A 21,573-nucleotide genomic window follows, 5' to 3' on the forward strand; every position below is an offset into this window, starting at 1 on the left:
GTTAGGCCTCATCTGGAGTACTGTGTCCAGTTCTGGGCACCACACTTTAAGAAGGATGCAGACAAGCTGGAGAGGGTTCAGAGGAGGGCAACAAAGATGATCAGGGGACCGGAAACAAAGCCCTATGAAGAGAGACTGAAAGAACTGGGCATGTTTAGCCTTGAGAAGAAAAGACTGAGGGGAGATAGGATAGTGCTCTTCAAGTATTTGAAAGGTTGTCACAGAGAGGAAGGCCAGGATCTCTTCTCAATCATCCCAGAGTGCAGGACACGGAATAATGGGCTCAAGTTACGGGAAGCCAGATTCTGGCTGAACATCAGGAAAAACTTCCTGACTGTTAGAGCAATATGACAATGGAACCAATTACCTAGGGAGGTGGTGGGCTCTCTCACACTGGAGACATTCAAGATGAAGCTGGATAGCCATCTGTCGGGGATGCTTAGACTGACTTAGATTTGGACTCGATGGTCTTATAGGCCCCTTCCAACCCTACTATTCTATGATTCTATGATCATTCCCAGTTATAACAAGAGTGCCTCAGCAAGTTTCTGAAGAGGTTGTCACCCCAGAGGTATAAAATGGTCAAAATGTCTGCCTCTGGGGCATCAGCCTCTTTAGGAAAGCTGCTGAGACACACAGTGGGTGTCCAGTGATGGCTTTGCTTTCATGTACTTCTACTTAGGGCCTAACCAGGTGCATGGACAGCCCCACATAAAGTGCATTACAGTAATCTAGTTGTGAAGTTACCAGTGCATGAACTATAGTGGCTAGGCTATCCCTATCTAGGAACAGGCATAGTTGTCATGCCAACCAAAGTTGGAATATAAATGTGTAATAATCATAATTATCATCATCATCCAGCCCCACAGTTAGTTTTTCATTTGGTCAACTGGCATGATCCCACTGGACGTTTTTCTTTCACAGATTGCATAGCAGAGCTTTCCTCCACAATTTCTACACAAGAACTTTGTTATCATAACTTGAATGGATAGCCAGCTTCTGTAGCTACTCTCAATTTGTTTTAAGTCATTTTATCATTCAAGGATTGCTTTCTGATGGCTCTGTGTCTGCAACCAAATGGAAAGAATAAAAATAACTGTTTCAAAGGAATGGCAAGTTTAAGGTCCAATTATCGTAACATTGATTTATTTCCCAATTGCATCTGATACGAAGCCCCCATGCTAAAGGGCTAAGCCCCTTAAAATGTTACAGAGTCATATTGATGTCAGTAATGCTTCTTTAAAAAAAAAAAAAAGCCATAATACTATGTTGCATGCTAGCCAGGAAGTTCTAAAATCAAGATCAGGGTGAGAACAACACAGAACACCATGCTTACTTTGTTTCAAATCTCCTGCACAGAATGGTTCTGTGTTGTAAGCAGAGAAAGCACACTGTTGCCTTCTGTCCATGGTCATCTGGTATGTAGGAGAATGAATGCCAAGGGAAGACGTAAAGATTCATGGCATTAACACATTGGGCCCCTGTGACTAGGTTGGACAGTTTCCCCCCCAGTGCTATTCGATGCAGCCTGTCTGAATATTGAAATCTGCAGAATTGCTAAACAAAAGCCCTGTGAATCTCTGTCTCACATATGCCCCAAACAGCTCAACCTGTTGTTGTTTTGTAACTACCTCTTGGTATCTTATAAAAGCTCAACAAATGTGCTCAACCAATGTGATTCCAGTAACGAGAGGATGTGGTATTCCAACTACAATCATTGTAAAGAAAAAACACACCAACTCCTCAGCACTACCAAAAATTGCCAGCACAACAACACACCACCAATGCATTTTGAGGCATTTTCTGCTGTGGGGAGGCAGTTGAAAATACCTCTGGGCATTCCCCCACCCCTACCATTACTGTTAATGTGTACTCTGCCATGAAGCATCAGAATAATACAAACCACAGAATTAACATGGAGAATCTTAGTGACACTTTTACTGTGCATGCCTTGCAGTAGAAGGGATTGGTGCACGCTCTAAATGTGTGTGTGTGTGTGTGTGTGTGTGTGTGTAATTTATTTATTTATTCATTCATTCATTCATTCATTCATTAGACTTATTAGCTGCCCATCTGGCTGGCAACCCGGCCACTGTAGGTGGCGTACAATACTAATAACAACACGAGATACAATGGGGTGATGGGAAAGGGAGACGTTCCCTGAGGTGTCCTAGACCCAGGCCGCTTAGGACTTTAAAGGTCAAAACTAGCACCTTGGATTTAGCCCAAAAATGAACTGGCAGCCAGGTAAGATCATATGGAATCAGTACTAAGTGCACTTAACTATTTACTCCAGATAGTTGAGGTTTCCGAATTGTCTTCAAGGGTAACCTGGCACATGGCCCATTATAGTCACCCAGTCATAAAATTACCATAACATGCACAACAGTTTATCCCACTGAAATGGGCACAATTGACAAATCAACAGAATCTGAAAGAAGGCACTCTTAAATGAGTAGCATGCAGCTCGTCCTAATTTTTTTTTACTTTATTGTAAGTAGGTGGGGCCCCAATCCAGATCAAGACTACTGTATGCTAGCTGGGAGGGTTAAACTTTCCCAATCAGCAGCTTCTCCCACTAAATTTACCCCTCCTTGCACAGGAGCTAAAGAATGAAAAGAACTTCATTGGCACCATTTTTCTTTCTTTAGCCCCCATGTGCAGGAGGGGCAAATATAAAGGGTAGGGAAGCAACTGGATAGGAAGGTTTAACACCCCCCCACCATGCATGGTGGTCCTGATCCAGACTGGGGGCCCACCCACTTACCCTAAGGTTAAAAAATGTTAGGATCAGCTACATGCTACCCTTTAACATAGTATATAGTTTAGCCCTTATTTGGTGGTAGCCACCAAACACCAAGCCCCCTCATTAAGGAGAATTGTTAACCCTCATCAAGAACAGGAATATTCCCCATATCCAGACAGGAGGCCTACCCTTGGTCAACAGCTCTACTCATGTGGATTGAGCTTTAGTTTATTAACTCTCATTCATTTCATCACTGACCTTGAGTAGTAATTCATAGAGAAACATGCTACATGTGACAGAGTGGGAAAGAAGTAATAAAGCTAGGTGTCATCAGATTACTGGAGACACAGTACTTCAAACCACAGCCCTCCATCCAACAATCCAAATAAACTCACCCAGCAATTACATGTTGATGTTAAAAAGCATAGGAGATACGATGTAGGATATTTCCTAGAGCAGCCTTCCCCAACCTGGCGCCTTTCAGATGTCTGAGACGACAACTCCCACCATCCCCAGCCAACACTGACCATGCTGGCTGAGGATGATAGGCATTTTAGTCCAACACATCTTGATGGCACTGGGCTGGTGAAGGCTATGCTGCACGATAGAGCAGTAGTATAGTAAGTATGGTGATCAACATGAATATAGCGGTGTAGCTTATTTTCTGTATCTCTGGGGTGAACCTACATTAACAGGCTTTATAACAATATGTGGAATACACTGCAATATATTTCAAGAATCAGAAGAACTGAAGGCCACAGATCATTCAATACACATGCATCATTTCCATTTATGCACTACTCTGCTAAGAAATATATTTCCTCACCTTCCTCTCTTTATACTGAAAAATACTGGCATTTTAGTCAACAAGCCCTACCCCTCAAATACAGTAGACCTTCCATCACTTGCATCCTACTAATCTCACTGGGAATATCTGCCTGGCTCCTACACTGCAGAGGTTGCTGAACTCCAACTCCCATCAGCTGCATACAGCTTAGCCAATGGTTAGGGATCATGGAAGCTGTAGTCCAATAACATCTAGAGGGCCACAGGTTGCCCACCCCTGCTATACACTCTTTCTCCTCCACCATTTCATCTCCGGCCTGAAGTATGTGGACCTGCAGCAATAACAGTCTCATGACCCCACTGTTCCCTTTCAACAGTCCCAAACTGTCATGACCCACAATGGTCGGTTTGCATGTAATGACAACCCAGGATATGGGTTGTCATTGAATTGTGGGTTGTTGTTGAATCTTGGGTTGTTGTTACATGCAAACCCTGCAGCATGGGTAAACTCTGGGTTGTTAAGCACGAACAACCCAGAAAGAGAACCCATGGTGTGTTGTTGGATTGTGAACTCTGGGTTGTTTGTGGTTAACAACCCATAGTTAAGCCATAGTACAGAGTTCACACGTAACAATAATCTACAATTTAACAACCCATGATTCAACAACAAAAAGTACTCAACCCATACTCCGGGTTGTTGTTACATACATACCAGGTCACTCTGTGTGTGTATGGGTAAAAACAATTTTGCTTGTCCAGCTAGTAAGAGGCCTACAAAAAACTTACGGTTCAAGAAATTCCAAACACTGATTAAAGTGTCACCATCCTAACTGGAGTAAACAATGACATGTTTCCATCTGGACACTGTGTTTCAGCCAGGGTTTTTCCCCTTATGTTTGCACATTCACGAATCTTCAGATCCAAGTGGAAGAAAAGCTCATCTGACAATCCAAGCAATGCCAAGGAACAAACTTACATGAAGTTTTGAAAGCTGGAAACCTTTCATCAGTGAAGTATCTGAAAAATCCAGTTGGACTGAGGTCACCTAATGAAGCATTCAGTCTTTATTGCCATTTGGCAAATGCTGCTAACACCTTCCAGAAAGAGTCAAAGCTGCAGTAAATGTACTAATGGCACCATCTAAGGGCACTAGAATGTAGTACACTTCCCTGGCTCCCAAGCACATGCTGTATACAATCATACGCTAAAAACTATAAAAAGCAACATAAATTATAGTAGCTTTGCTTTCAAACAGTGGAAACCATACAATGAATTTCTTATTTTTCACATGGCATCAGTGTTTTCATTTCCTTTTATAAATGGAAATTGTTTTCCTTCATTTTATAAATGGAAATTCCTAGATAATTATATTGGGCTTTTATGTACTATATACTAAATTATCACTCTTAATAAACCAGTGCATCATGTCTTCTTTTACACATTATTGGGCATTCAAATAGTTTACACACACATGCACACACGGGCTTCTTGTTAGTCTCAATCATATCTTTTTGTGCTGCTCTGAAAAGTTCCCTTGAGTCTTAGAACAGCTTTGTCAAGTGCTGAAGGGGGCAAGCCCCACTACAGATACTCCCCACAAGGCCCTTTCTACCCTACTCATTGTATATACCCTTTAATATTATTAGTGATCAGTAGAGTAGGCAATTAAAATAGTAAGGAATTCCTTGCAATAGTCACGCTTTCACGGTAACTTTGGATGCTCTGTTGAGAAAGTTGGAGCCTCAGCCCGTCAGTCCCTGAGTGGAATCTATCTGCAGTGGGGGAGGAAGTTGCACCCACCTACCCTACCAACCAGGCATATCTGTCCCACCTGTCTGTGCACTAAACATCCAACCCTTAGACATAATGTTTGCATGTCGCCCGTGCACATAGGCCTGATCCACATGACCAAGTTCTGTGTTTTTTAGAAGAGTCAAAGAGTGCACAGATGGGAATCCCAACAATGCTAAGGCCAATACACAGAAGTCCTATGCACTGTTCTTACTTCCAACACATGCTCTTGAGGCGGGACAGGAGCACCCAGTGGGCTGAATGGGAAAGTGTGCGTGATCGTTTTTCTCCACCAAGTGGAGGCTTTATCCTGGCAGTCTCATCTGAAACACCCCATCATTGCTGGACATATAGGAGTGCATTATACAGATATAAGAGTACATTATATAAGTGCAACAAAGATAAAATGCAACATAGATTTTAAATAAGGACTGATGGTCACCGTATTACAGACTTTTTAGCTAGCTTTGGAGGAAGAGCACGGTAGAAGTGCAATACATTAATTAATCATTATGCAGTGATTAAAAGGTTTATAAAACACATTTTGGCCCATAAAATGGTGAGGGAACGAGTATGGGTTTTTCTGGGTCTCAGCTGTGCTCATCCCTCTTCCTATCTCCCCATGATGTATCCACAGATGTTTATAAAAAGGATCAGAAAGGCACTGAATGCACACTCAGCCCATGCAATACACTAAGGTGCAATATATTACTTTAGCTTCCTACAGTCCAGAGGGGCAATTATGGGCTCTGCTGCAGCCATACAAGCAGAACTGCCCAGCTTCATGGCATGGGAGGGGCAGTCTCCAAAAAGAAAAAGTACCTGCTTTTTTCAGTGGGAGATTTCCTGCATTTTGGAACATAAGAAGCTGCCTTACACTAAGTCAGACAACTGGTACATCTAGCTCAACATCGTCTACACCAGGGGTGGGCTGATTTCAGGCTTTCAGGATCTACGTGTTTTGTTTGTTTGTTTATTGCATTTATATCCCGCCTTTTTTCCTCTTGCAAGGAACCCAAGGTGGCTTAATTTTTTTTTACTAGAACCTCAAGATCTACCTACTAGACACTAATGCAAAAGACTTAGAATTAAATAATTCTGATGCCAGGAGTTTTGTTGCTGCTATAGTTAAAGAATCAGAAATCCTTACCAATCTACTTCAATCACCCAGAGAGCTTCCAGCAGAACCAGATCTACCCTGGTCTACAGTGACTGGCAGCAGCTCTCCAGGGTTTCAGACAGGGGTCTTACCCAGCCCTCCCTGGAAATGCCAGAGACTTGAACCTGGGACCTTCTGCAAGCAAAGCATGAGCTCCGACACTGAGCTACAATGCTTTCCATAGCTGTTATGGGCCCAAAATTAGCACTAAAGCTCTGGACAAAGAATGCAGAAAGGTATCATGTGGAGTGGTTCTCAGTTTCCTTTTCTGCTTGCTTGGAAAGCCAGGGCAGGGATGGCTCCATGAGCCCTGAAAGGGAGCTAGCAGTATTCCAAAGTGTAGGGTACAATTGATAGTACAGCTTGGTATGCTTTTCAATTCATGGATACCTTGTGGGAAAGGAGGAATCTACCACAATTTGAGGCTTCTCTCAGATTTTTCACCAAATCCAAATCCAATGTTATGGCTTCATTAGTGCAATGATATGGGTGGGCTCCATACAGAAACAACCAGTGTGACTCAAGAACAGACTCAGAATTTTGCTCTGTTATTTGTGTTTTCATAGAAAATATTTTAGTGAGGCTGGATTGGTAGGGAACAAGGACTAAGGGGGAGCCAAAGGTTGTCTTGGATAAACTGTTATCATTTCTGAGGAAAATGAAGCTCACATCAAACTTTATTTTTAAAAATTACTAAGTATCTGCATGACATTTGTAATTTGAATTACTCAGTTCACACCTGAACTGCAGAGTCTTGCTTTCAGAGCTGTGGAATCTGGGTTTCAACTGGCAGCTTAGGGCAGAACAACACATTGGGAGAAAAACTGAAGGTTCTCAACCCTGTCTTGCCAGACAAATATGGAAGGGGCATTTGCAGGACAGAATCAGCCAGTGGGAAGGGATGCCCAAGCCATTCATTTCAAATGAACGTTCTAATATCTTGCCAAACAAGAGACTTTGTCTTCATATGTTTGTGTCTTAAAACATTAAGAGGACACATGGCTTGATGGGAAAAATGTGGACTTTGCACAAGCTGAGCTCTAATCCCAAATAAGGTCTGCTATACAGTGCATTCCAAAACTGCATTTCACAAAATGAAAGAAATTATTTTCCCATAATAAATCCATGCATTATAGCCATACTACAGAGTCATGAAGGAAAAGGCAGGGGATGAAGGCAGAGAAAACAAATCACAACCCACAGTTTTATCCTGTTTTGCTATTTAAAGGGCACTGACCTGTACTTTCCAGTCCGTACTTGTAGAGCTCTCATCCCGCATTGCTGGGCACCTCCTACGTCATTAACAATATCATCCCCAATCATGATGGCCTGTCACAGCAATGAAATACAGACAGAAGTGGTGTCAAGTGCATTTGATTCCTGTCCTCCTTCATCTTCCTTGACATAATAAACTGCTCGATTTGATGTTTAATACAGCCATCATACAAATTAAACAAGATAATATTGTCACCGTATTGATTAAAAGTCAGCCCACCTTGAATATAATTCAGCCTCCACCTATGAGGGCAATGCAGCCAAGCAATAAACATCCAGGCAATTTGAAAGCCATCAGACAAGTCAACATCTTTTAGATGCAATGCAATGGGTTATGCTGACATTTCAAGAAGTTCCCATTGTTTCTTTCAAACACTAAGTAGTTACATTTCATAGTTTATTGTACTATATTCCCCCTCCCCCTTCCTATCAGCCAAGATCCAGTTTCCCTCATAGTGCTACATGCTTTCCATCACTATCTAACAGAGAACTGCCTAATTGTTCACTACCCAACAAGCACCAATTAATTGCCTATTGTGGAGTTGGTTACAGATTTGGAGCATTGGGGTTTGGAATAATAGAAAATTTATTATGACTGGCAATGTCTTTGTCTGTCAATTGCTCCTGTTATTGGTCTTAAAATATTATAAAATATTAACAGGAAAAAGAGTTACCCTAGATTTTGCAAAGACCATCAAAAAGTCTGCTAACATTTTTCTCTGATCAGATTTACTATTCAAGTCAAGTATTCAACTTTAGCAAACTTTGTTCCAGTTTATGCTAAAGACAAAGCTGAACGTGTCACCCTACTCTGAAAGTTATGTATAGCTGTAGGTGGAACATAGCTACAGCAGCAACATGTGTGACACAAAGCAGGCAGGTCTGTCATGCTATGACATAAGCCACCTGCTGGCTCTGTGATGAGCACAATGCCTTCAGCATATGTGTCTTCCAGGTCTGCTCACATTACTACCATATCAAAAAGGGTTGTGGCAGTATGCCATCACAATAGCTGATGTGACAGATTAAGCACTAATCGCTAAGCATGTTGGCTCCTACAAAACATAAAAGGACAGAGAAAAAATATTTCAAATTTTTAGGAGCCACTATCAAATTTTCTGGAATTAGGCCCAATAGGAAGCTGAGAAAACAATTAGAACTCTTTACACAAATATTATATTTAAATACTTGGGGTTTTCCAACCCCTGCATCCCAATAATACAAAATGGGATTTTACTTTAGTACACCAGGTCTCATGACTTGCTCTCATGCTCTGTCATAATCAGAGTGCATTGCATCACTTGCTATCCGTGAATTTAAGAATATTTAAGAATATTCGAGCAGGCATGTTTTTTCAAAATAAATCACATAAATGCAACTACTGTTGCAACACAAGTATACCTCTTATGGCAAGGGATCAAAGACTGGATATACTTCGGCATTTATGAAAGCATTCGGGACAGTGGCTCTGATTCCAGCTCCGATCGCATAAAACAAGGTGTTGCATGCCGCTAAAGGCTCCAAGCTGTGGACAAGCACCGCATCTGATTAGCAGATGGATTCAGTAAATTCAGATCCGATGCAACTGCCTCATGATGCCTTCTGCATTGACTGCAGGAGCATTCCCGATCCCTGAATGTATCTTTCGTGTTCAGTTGGGGATTGGGGAGCTTATCATCACACAATTCTATTTTTATCATTGTTTCTTGCTAGTAGGGGGTATCAGGGTAATTATGTAGCAGGGGGAGCCAACATCTTCACTACAGATTTTACACAGATTCCATAGGAAGCTGCATGATTCTGTTGTGTAAGTAGGAAATCTGGGTTAATGTTTGAGTGTTCAAATCCCATTGTAGCCCCAATATGAAAGTTTCAAACTGAATGAATTCTGGAAGCATTTTTAATTGTCTGACCTGCTGGATGGGCTTAGCAGGATCAGCACCTAGTTCTGTTTCACAGGAACAGGAGCGGCTTTTTTGTTTGCTATCAGACATTTAAAGAAAAGCAGTTTCCTATAGTTTAAAAGAGCTCTGAGGAAGACGTTTGCAGAATGGAGAGACGCCACAAAGTGATATTAAAAGGAGTGGTGCAGCTAGGGGCAAAGTCCAAGGCCCCACAGCTCAAGGACCCCCAAATGATCACCCAGTGAGTGGCAGATGCAGAAGCAAACTCCATTTTATTCCTGTAGTCATTGGGGCTGTTCACATGTAACACTAAGCCACTATAGGTTAATCTCCCTGCAGGGCTTAGTGGAGTGCACCAGCTGCCATTTTGAATATGCAAACAGTGGCGCATTTGTATCTTGCTGTGTTGTGTGAACCTGGCATCGTGGGTTGTTTGAGGGGGTAGACAACCCTCAAATAACCCACTGCATGTTTTAGCATTATCTGAAGGTTGTCTACGACCCATGACGCCGAATTCGCACGAAACGGCAACCCACAGCAGGCAGGGGTGCCTGCAGACACCAAGCAAAAAGGGAGCCTGGCAGGACATGGCGATCCCTGTAGCTAAATTAAGCCATGGTAGGCCGTCATGTCATGTGAACTGGGTCACGGTGCTGCTATTAAATAAGTGAGTTTAAAATGCAAACCTGCACATGCTCAGAGAATTCCTTTTAAACTCAGGACTGGCAAAGAGTGTTGTTTTTTGTTCTAATGTATCAGGAATGTAGGAGCCACTTTAAAGTGGGGGGGGAGAAATGTTTGTTGTGTGCTTCACAACTGAAGTAACACACAGGGCCATCTAAAGAGCATTCCTTCCCACCCTCCTCATAAGACCAGTAAGTCCAGGTTCTAACATTACCTTGCGCTGCAATTAACTGGGACGCTTGATTACTGGTGAAGTATTTCATTCTGTCTATACAGAAGTTTTCATGCAAGGAGACCATCCACATTGAAAGTACAGCTGCACATGAGCAGCAGTGCCTATCCAGGCCAGCTTGTGGCATACGCATACAAAAATGTACTCCAAGCCCCTGGGATTTCACAGATTTACTATCGGTGAAGGGCAATAATCACTAAAGGAGGAGCAATTATTCCCAAATCATTTAGGATTTAAAAAATCATTGGCAAGAAGATAGAGGTCAAGAGGTGCACTGTCAAGGGAAATAAAAAACTCTACCTGTCAAACCTAGGTTTAACTTCCTCTCTGACTGCAATATAGTAAGGAGGGGGAGAACGGGAGGGAGAGAGAGAGAGAAAGATAAAACTGAAAGGTCACACGCTCACTGAAGGCCAGAATTAAAAGATCTCCAGTTTGTCCTCACATTTTACACAGGGAAAACTGTTGTTTTGTCTAATTAGTATGTGGAAATATTTTAAAAATTAACTAAAATTCCCATTAAGAGAGTTAGAATGTGTTGCACACCGCAAGAAACACCAACCATTGTGAACAAAATTACAATGAAGGTTCAAGAGATGTGTCACACACAAAACGCACACAATGCAATTGTATATGTATCTACTAAAAGTAAGTCCCATTGATTTCAATGGGACTTACTCTCAGCTAAGTGTGTATAAGATTGCAGCCAAACCCATAGGCATGTTCCTTGAGATAGTAGCTGTTATAGAATTGCTGTACACATATCCTCATTTTCTTGTGATCGGTTTACCCTCATATATTCAAATAGACTGAGGAAAAACAGTATCAGAATACAAATTTTTGGGAACATGAGATGAATATATGTAACAGACCCAAGAAATGTGGACCAATATGATTCAGTGGCCAGAGCAAAGAGTTCAAAACCCTATGTAGGCATGAACCTTAGTTCTCACCTTGAACAAGGCATGCTCCCTCAGCCTAACCTCAATGGAAGGAGATGGAAGGAGAAGCCAATTGTGGCTTATCCAGATTTTTCAAGGAGCCGGCTTTGGTGTGTGCTGGGCTCCACGAGCAAGTGTCTTGCACCAGTAAAAGTTGCTTCAAAGAACATACTTCCAGGTGGGAGTAAGGGTTTGGAATGAATGTCATCTAACGGGCAGGAGCTGCTCAAGCAATAAGAGAGGCTCCCCCCTCCAGGCTCCCCCCCCCTTCTCCTTTGATAAAAACCTGGGAGTTTTCCTCCCCTGTATCCACAGAAATCACTCTCTTTCTCTCTCCCCCCCCACACCTGCATTAATTACTTGCTTATAGCAACAATCATTATAGGAACACAGTGTTCTCACTGCCCTGCTGTGATCAATTGAAGCATTGAAGCTTTGACGTTAAGGCTCTCTAAATGTGTTCTTTCGATTCATGGGAATCTCAGTAACTTCAGGAGTACACATTTCAGGAACAAGCCTCACTGAGCACAATGGGAGTTAGTTCCCAGTAGACACACATGTTTGTGCTGGGAAAAGAGGGGAAACAAAGAGATGGGAAACCAGCCCCCTTTCTAACCCAATGCTGTGCAAGAACAAAGGTGTGAATTAGTTACTTAGAAAGGGAATAAACCAAACAATGGAGAATCGCAGCTTTGGGAAAGGGCTTTACAGCCTTTAGGGAATTAATGCTTTAAAATTTTCTATTTCGATTGAGGGGGATCTCTGTAAATTCTGAAGTCCGCATTCAGGGGACACGCCTCATTGACCACAATGGGAGTTACTTCTGAGTAGACACTAATTGGTTTGTGTTGGGAAGCACAGGGATGGGAAACACACAGGAAATACCCCTTGACTGGAGTCAGGGTGAAAGGCACACCCCTGGACAGGGCTAGCATACCCGAGGTAAATGTGGGGGTTGGGGCACACAACAACTATACCATGGAGAACCCAACTTAAGGAAAAGAATCAGACTTTAAGCAGTCTCGGGAAATCCAGTTTTTCCCTGATAAGGACTGGGGTGGCTGCTGGATGGCCACAACATCATGTATCCCTAACGACCTCGAAACGCGGCCAGCTCGGAGTATATCACTCATGGAGGCACCCCCTTCCTTAAATTTAGCAGTGATAAACATAGTAGCAACTGTAAGGCACATTATACACTTAAAAGGGTTAAATAAATTATTGTCAGTAATCAACATTCAGGAACAAAGGCTTCTATAAAATATAATATTATGTTTTCTGTTTTAAATGAAGAGTATACTCACGAAACCTATAAAACACAGACTAAAATGCACTAATTTTAAAAAAATAAAATAACATTTAATATATAATCCTTCTCAGAGCAGCTTCCATATAGTTTCCAGGCAGTCAGCCATCCAGGTTGCTTACAGGGCCAGGGCCACTTAGTTTCAGCAGCAAAACTGCAACACATGCCCTTCAGATCACATAACCTGCCTATACATGGAGATTTCAATCCTAGGATAAGCTAACTTAATGAAGTTCATGGAAGGAGAGGTTTCTGTCTTCTCATCCCTGTAGCTACCTCCAAACCCACTCACCCCAAGCCTTCCCAGAAGGTCAGCAGGGGCTCCTGAATAATGAGGGGAAAGGATATCTTCCTTCCATAAAATTCCTTATGTCAACATACCATAGGTCCCAAGCAAAATTATGGATGTTTCAGGAGCACCTCCTGTTTCGCAAGGCAATGGTTCAGTGGCTACGGCATTATTTGGGGGCTGAGCACACTAAGGATCAATGCATCCCTCCTCCTTCTATGAATAGACTGTGATGCAATATAGTTTAATTATTTTTAATTATAATGTATTTCTTACATTTCTATTCCAAGATTTTGCCAAGGAGCTCAGACTAGCATTTTGTCCTCACAACAATTCCATGATGGAAGACAGGGACATGCATCATCACAGAGTGAGCTTGATTACCAAGTTGTCAACCTTGGTTTCCCATGTCCTTCCTAGCCCAACATGACAGCACACTTTAAGACTTGGTCACCTGAATGGTTAAGAAGTAGTGTGCGTCTGTTATAGGTATCAATATTTATAGGAGTCATATGGAGAGTAGGTGGTGGCCGCAGGTCAAGTATAAAATATTGTTTTCCCCTCTTCACTCTTTGCTCTGTAATACTTCTGCTTATCTGTGTGTCTACATGAATCTTATATCCACCTGGCAAAGATTAGGCTGAGAAATTGACTTGGTCAATGTACTCGGTGGATCCGCAGCTACACTAGCATTGAGCTCAGCAAGGGAGGAGCCGTAGCTCAGTAGTATAGCATGGGTTTGGCCTTAAAAAGGTCTCAGACTCAATCCCTGGCACCTCGAAGCAGGCTGGCAAAGACTCCTATTTAAAAACCTGGAGAGCCACTACCAGCCTATGCAGGTAGCCAGCATGAGCTAGATGGGTCTGACTTGGTATCAAGCAGCTTCCTATGTAATCCATCCAAGAGTTCAGCACCTTTCCTACAAAACAGTCCGGGACTGTTTAGCTTGTAAAAAGAAGGTGAATACAAGGACACGATTGTTGTTGTTGTTCAGTCGTTCAGTCGTGTCCGACTCTTCGTGACCCCATGGACCATAGCACACCAGGCCTTCCTGTCCTGCGCTCTCTCCCGGAGTGTGCTCAAGTTCATATTCATTGCATCTGGTGATGCTATCTAGCCATCTCATCCTCTGCCGTCCCTTTCTCCTTTTGCCTTCAGTCTTTCCCAGCATCAGGGTCTTTTCCAGAGAGTTTTCTCTTCGCATTAGGTGGCCAAAATAGTTGAGCTTCAGCTTCAGTATCTCTCCTTCCAATGAGCACTCAGGGTTGATTTCCTTTAGGATGGACTGATTTGACCTCCTTGCAGTCCAGGGGACTCATAAGAGTCTTCTCCAGCACCACAGTTCGAAAGCATCAATTCTTCGGCGCTCAGCCTTCCTTATAGTCCAGCTCTCACAGCCATACATTACTACTGGGAAAACCATAGCTTTGATTAGACAGACCTTGGTTGGCAAGGTGATGTCTCTGCTTCTTACTATGCTGTCTAGGTTGGCCATAGCTTTCCTCCCAAGGAGTAAGCGTCTTTTAATTTCATGGCTACAGTCACCGTCTGCGGTGATCTTGGAGCCCAAGAAAGTAAAATCTGTCACTGCTTCCATTTCTTCCCCTTCTATATGCCAGGAAGTGATAGGGCCAGATGCCACGATCTTAGTTTTTTTAATGTTGAGTTTCAAACCAGCTTTTGCACTCTCCTCTTTCACCCTCAACAAGAGGCTCTTGAGATCCTCTTCGCTTTCTGCCATTAGGGTGGTATTGTCTGCGTATCTGAGGTTGTTGATAATTCTCCCAGCAATCTTAATTCCGACCTCTGATTCATCCAACCCGGCATTTCTCATGATGTACTCTGCATATAAGTTAAATAAGCAGGACGACAATATGCAGCCTTGTCGTCTTCCTTTCCCAATTTTGAACCAATCGGTTGTTCCATGTCCAGTTCTTACTGTTGCTTCTTGACCCTCGTACAGGTTTCTCAGGAGACAGGTAAGATGGTCTGGTACTCCCATCTCTTTCAGAATTTGCCACAGTTTGTTGTGATCCACACAATCAAAGGCTTTAGCATAGTCAATGAAGCAGAAATAGACGTTTTTCTGGAATTCTCTTGCTTTCTCCATGATGCAGCGAATGTTGGTGATTTGATCTCTAGTTCCTCTGCCTCTTCGAAACCCAGCTTGTACTTCCGGTAGTTCTCGGTTCGCATACTGCTGAAGCCTAGCTTGTATGATTTTGAGCATCACCTTGCTGGCATGTGAAATTAGCGCAATGGTGCGGTAGTTTGAACACTCTTTGGCGTTGCCCTTCTTTGGAATTGGAATGTAAACTGACCTTTTCCAGTCTTGTGGCCACTGCTGAGTGTTCCAAATTTGTTGGCATATTGAATGCAGCACTTGAACAGCATCATCTTTTAGGATTTTAAATAGCTCAGCTGGAATACTGTCATCTCCACTAGCTTTGTTGTTACTAATGCTTCCTAAGGCCCACTTGACTTCACTCTCGAGGATGTCCGGCTCAAGTTCAGTGACCACACTATCATGGCTATCAGGGACATTCAGATCTTTCCTGGATAGTTCCTCTGTGTATTCTTTCCACCTCTTCTTAATCTCATCTGCTTCTGTTAGGTCCCTGCCTTCTTTGTCCTTTATCATGCCCGTCTTTGCACAAAACGTTCCCTTGAGGTCTCCAATTTTCTTGAAGAGATCTCTAGTCTTTCCCATTCTGTTGTTTTCCTCGATTTCTTTGCATTGTTCATTTAAGAAGGCCTTCTTGTCTCTCCTTGCTATTCTCTGGAACTCTGCATTCAGTTGGATATATCTTCCCCGATCTCCCTTGCTTTTCGCTTCCCTTCTTTCCTCAGCTACTTGTAAAGCCTCATCAGACAGCCACTTGGCTTTCTTGCATTTCTTTTTCTTTGGGATGGATTTCGTTGCTGCCTCCTGAACAATGTTACGGACCTCCGTCCATAGTTTCCTCAGGCACATGATACAGGTGTACAAAATTATGCATAGTGTGGAGAAAGTAAATACGGATATGTTTTTCTTCCTCTCCCATAATACTAGAACCCAGGCTCATCCCATGTAGCTGAATGTGGGAGATTCAAGACAGATAAATGGAAGTACTTCTTCACACACACTGCTGGTTGGCCACTGTGTGAACAGATTCAACATGTCTCTTCTTGTGTTCTATTGAGCCCTACTATTAGGCAGAGTGAGGCAGCTGCCTCAGGAAACAGATGTTTGGTGCCATGAAAGGGCACAAATCGTTAATTATTAATGTATTATTATTGTATTTTTACTGCTAGGGAGGGGGAAAGGTGCTTGTGAGATTTTCTGCCTCTGGTGCCAAAATAACTTGACTGGCATTGAGTACTATACACTTTGACCTTGTGGTGGTGGGGGCACCATTGCTGATCTACCTCAGGCAGCCAAATGTTTTGGCCTGACCCTGGTGCTATCTTTGGTGGTTTCTCATGCTTTCAATAAATATTGCCCCTGGTAAGATACCTAGAGGTAACGATGTGCTCCTTAGACATTATTTTTGTTATCAGAGACAATTGAGAAGTAAAACAGGATGGTTACACCGCCTGCTGAGGGAGGAGCAGAGGATCAGGAACAGAGCGATATTTACTTGCCCTTGCTTGCTAGTCAACCCTCATGCTAGTAATTTGCATGCCGCACTCCTGCTCAGTAAGGAGAAGGAAACCAGCTATCCATGCTCCCAGGGTTCAACAGGTGACACATGGTTGATTGGTTCTGTTTTCAAGAATACCCAGGATGCACTGTGACAAGCAGGGGGCGCTGACTAGGCAAATGACATTCTTGCTTTTAGTGTAGTACACTGACATTGAGAAAAGGTGGGAAAGTTGCCTTGTGTAACCACTGGTTCAAGAGATGCATTCTTATGCACCATTTCATACCTGTATTTCGCGTTATCAGAATCAGGAATTTGCAACTACCAGTAGTTTATGCACTCTTGTGTGACCCACTGTAACTCCCATTAGAACAGGACAATTGGCTATGGATAGACCTTTTTTATGATGGCATTAAACTACTGGAACCTTAACATTATTTAGGTTTTATCTTAATGCAGTAAAAATCACCCACTGTTACAACGGCCTTAAAACATATGAATTAGGCTATTTCGGTAACCGTTAAAGATGTGTTATTCTTTGTCATATTACTGAATCATAAGAAGGAGCTGGTTACTTCTAAGAGGTTTAAATTTCCTATCTATTAAAGTAATACCAGCAAACTGTTTTTTTCTAGGCTACTGAGGAAAGGTTAAACTGAAAATTGGACATGAGGGAATACCTTCTATTCCAAGAGCAGGTTGAAAACATCTCAGCTGTGGCAAGCAAAGTCAGGCTCTCTTTACAAAGCAGTTATCGAGGGAAATGACTGGTGATAACTTCATTGATTAAAGCAACTCCAAAAAATTCAGACTTTAGCCACTGTCTAGTTTCACCGCAGTGAGACAATTTAAGATGTTGTGGTGGCAAAATGAGGACAGCAGAAGACTGCAATACGTTTTATAAAGCACAGATGGGGGATTTACAGTGATTTAATGATGCAGTTAATGTTATATTTAAGTGCAATACATAAATGGACCTGAACATTTTTATGAGACGAAAGTCATCACATTAGCAGTTATTTTATTATCCCAGGCAGAGACTAACATACGCAACGAACCTAACATATGTAAATGGACAGCTCCATGTACCAAACAGAACTGCCAGCTATTTCTCCCAAATGACAATTATTAAGGGCTTCTCCACATAGGGCTTTTATCCTGCTGTGGAGATTGGTTACTCAAGGAAGTTTGTGGGTCCTTTACATGACATCATCAATCTCTAGGGAATCTCCTGTGCTAAATGACCTTTATCCCATTTTTTTTAAGATCGGAGATAATGAGCTATCAAATTACAGCGTATTGCGTTCGTCATAAAAAGAGGAAATCCTACAAAAAGGGGTGCTAGACTACAGCGCCATCTAGTGGCTGTATAATGAAACACAGAACATGTAGATAAGGGGGGAAAGGAGGGGGAAGAAGCATGTGTAAAGGGAGCCTGTCATGATCCTGCATTTAAAATGGAAGCAGAAAGCCCTGGTAAAGTTGTGGGATTTTAGCCTGGTGCAGAAATGTTCTAAGGCTTATTCTTAAGAGATCACCTGAATTTGTTTCATGTGTGACAGATAAATCAGAGGTGGGGGGGGGGAGATTTCACAATGTCAGGTGTGAAAAATATAAGAGTCTGCCCACAGATTTGGAAGCTGCTTCCATATTTACATTTCCCCCCTACATTGAGTTTTCCCCCTGTAGGTAAAATGCTATGTATAAGTGGCCCCTTAGGCCAAGAGAAATGAATTTATACCAATACTTCCTGTATAAAAAGAGCAACTTGTATTATATTAAGAGAAATAAGAATACAAAAGAACAAATAGAACAGGATGAATTATTTTACAGCTATTCAAAAGATGCAGGCAGATTTTGATATCTCTCTTTTCAACACAGGCACAGCCTTAACACTAGGCCAATGATTTTGAAATGGTTTTCAACAGAAGCTGGCAGAAGCTTATAGGAAGATAGGCAATGGCTGAAAGACTGCTAAAGACACATCCACCATTACTGATATTTCTCTGCAACGTTCAGTCACAGGGAAGTATCAGGCACATTCCAGGATGTACTCTTGATTCACACAAAATGACAACTAGACCCAACCACCTTCATCAGCACCTGGCATGAACTTAGAGGGAGCCTCAGAATGTACTCTAGAATTCTCTGCCACATTCAAGGCAAGGGTTCTTTGCCTGAGGATTGTTATGAAAAGGGTTGTCTCAGGGTAAGAAGTATGAACTATCTACCATACCAGGCAGATCCTAGGTTGACTGCCCAACACTGGGGTCTCCAATGTAGTGCCTGTAGACACAATATGCCTGTAGACACCTCTCTTGGCACCCAACAGGCTCTCTGCCGTCCTGATTTTTTACTTTTTTTTTAATAAATTAAGTTTTCCTTAACTTATAAGGCTGACAAGCTCCAAAATTAAGGGCTGGCCTCCAGTGGCATCTTTATTTCCAAAAATGCCTCTGGACCCCGGAAGTGAGTGGCTGCAACCCAGGGAGGATCCTGGGGGCCTAGAAGATGGTGGGGAGTGAGGAGGGAACAAATTATACCGCCAAGCAGAGCTACGAAGAAATCACCACAGACTTTGAAGCTTTGGGAAGGAAACTCAAGAACTCTGGGGCCCAGATAATTTTCTCATCCACCCTTCCAGTAGTTAGAAGAGGGATAGAAAGGGAAAGAAAAATACTCCGGGTGAACGACTGGCCACGAAGGTGGTGCTGGCGTGAGAGATCTGGATTCTGGGACCACGGGCTATACTTCCTGGAAGATGGGCAAGGGATGGGTTGCACCTCATAAAGGCTGGGAAGAATGTGTTTGGCCACAGCATGAAGAAATTCATTAGAAGGGCTTTAAACTGAATCCTACGGGAAAGGGAGACGTAAAGTTGGGGTAACAGTGGATGAAGGCTCATGCACCGCAACGGAGAAAACAGCTCTAATAGCGCCCAATAATAGTCTTCACAAACATGTAGGAAGAAAGCCAGACTACAAAGCACATGGTCTTTGATGTCTATATACTAATGCCCAGAGTATAACAAACAGAACGAACTTGAACTCTTAATACAAGAGAGAAATTATGACCTGATAGGTGTAACTGAGATGTGGTGGGATGACTCTCATGACTGGAATACAGCAATTGAAGGATATAACTTGTTCAAAAAGAACAGGAGGAACAGAAAGGGAAGTGGAGATGCACTACATGTGAAAAATACATATCTCTGCACAGAAATACAGGAGGATGAGCTTGGCAGCCCCATCGAGAGCATCTGGATCAAAATAAATGGAGCAAAGAATAAAAGGAAACTGGTGGTTGGAGTCTACTACCAGCTACCCAATCAAGAAGACGAGGATGAAACTTCTCCAGTCAAGGAAAGAGGAGGATGAAACTTCTGAAAAGCAAATAGCCAATGTTTCAAGGAAGCATGATGTAGTAGTAATGGGGGACTTCAATTTCCCTGATATTTGGTGGGAGATGAATTCTGCAAAACATGGCCCCTCCAGGGAATTCCTGACTTGTGTGGCAGATAACTTCCTCCTACAGAAAGTAGGGGAAGGAACTAGAGGATTGGCTATCCTTGACTTGATCCTAACCAGCAGAGATGACTTAGTGGATAAAGTAGCAGTTACGAGAACTCTAGGGGAAAGTGACCATGTTATACTTGAGTTCTTGGTTCTAAGGGAAGCAAAAGCCGAGTGTAGTCAAATGCGTACCCTGAAATTTAGGAAAGCTGATTTTAATAAACTCAGAACAATGATCAGTAAGGTCCCATGGCAAGCGACTCTAACGAGAAAAGGAGTCCAAGATGGGTGGGAGCTTTTAAAAAAGGAAATTCTCAAGGCACAATTACAAACAATTCCAACAAGAAGAAGAAACGGTGGAAGACAACAGAAGAAGCCAATGTGGCTTCATAAAAAGCTTAGAGATGACCTGAAAACACAAAAGCCAGTGTGGTGTAGTGGTGAGACTGTTGGGCTGAGAGCCGGGTGATCCGGGTTCTAGTCCCCACTCAGCCATGGAAGCTCACTGGGTGACTTTGGGCCAGTCATAGACTCTCAGCCCCACCTACCTCACAGGGTTGTTGTGAGGATAAAATGGAGAGAAGGAGGATCATGTAAGCCGCCTTGGGTTCCTTGCAAGAGGAAAAAAGGTGGGATATAAATGCGATATATTCCCCTTCATGGATCACTGCCTTGTTGTGGCGAAGGGGCTTGCGTAACTCAGTGAAGCCATAAGCTATGCCGTGCAGGGCCACCCAAGACGGACAGGTCATGGCAGAGAGTTCTGACAAAATGTGGTCCACTGGAGAAGGAAATGGCAACCCACTCCAGTATTCTTGCCAAGAAAACCCCATGGAACGTATCACAAGGCTAAAAGATATGACGCCGGAAGATGAGCCCCTCAGGTCGGAAGGTGTCCAATATGCTACTGGGGAAGAGCAGAGGGTATTTCCAAGTAGCGCCAGAAAGAGTGAAGCGGCTGGGCCAAACCCGAAAGGACACTCAGCTGTGGATGTGTCTGGCGGTGAAAAGAAAATCCGATGCTGTAAAGAACAATATTGTTTAGGAACCTGGAATGTCAGATCAATGAATCAAGGTAAGCTGGAGGTGGTCAAACAGGAGATGGCAAGATTGAACATCGACATCTTGGGAATCAGCGAACTAAAATGGACATGCATGGGCGAATTTAATTCAGGTGACCATCATATCTACTATTGTGGGCAAGAATCCCTTAGAAGAAATGGAGTAGCACTCATAGTCAACAAAAGGGTGGGAAAAGCAGTACTGGAGTACAATCTTAAAAACGATAGAATGATCTCAGTACGAATCCAAGGCAAACCATTCAA

General features: G+C 42.7%; 1 protein-coding gene across 7 annotated transcripts in view; it reads right to left on the bottom strand.

The window, feature by feature from the left end:
* LHPP (phospholysine phosphohistidine inorganic pyrophosphate phosphatase) overlaps positions 1–21,573 on the bottom strand; it is a 265,744-nt gene that overhangs the window by 182,275 nt on the left and 61,896 nt on the right. For 6 of the 7 annotated variants that reach the window (XR_014788783.1, XR_014788784.1, XM_084841524.1 and 3 more), the window contains exon 6: positions 7,720–7,811. Coding sequence is in view for 5 of the 7 variants with exons in the window: in XM_084841524.1 (XP_084697650.1) it covers positions 7,720–7,811 (92 nt within the window). In the remaining 2 variants the exon portion in view is untranslated. Of the gene's footprint in view, positions 1–7,719; positions 7,812–9,025; positions 9,283–21,573 lie in introns of those variants that run through there. The other variant, XM_084841527.1, reaches the window with a different exon arrangement.

The sequence above is a fragment of the Heloderma suspectum genome, chromosome 3 (genome assembly GCF_057233095.1).
Source record: "Heloderma suspectum isolate Gila_16-S chromosome 3, 16-S_ref, whole genome shotgun sequence".
Taxonomy (NCBI): domain Eukaryota; kingdom Metazoa; phylum Chordata; class Lepidosauria; order Squamata; family Helodermatidae; genus Heloderma; species Heloderma suspectum.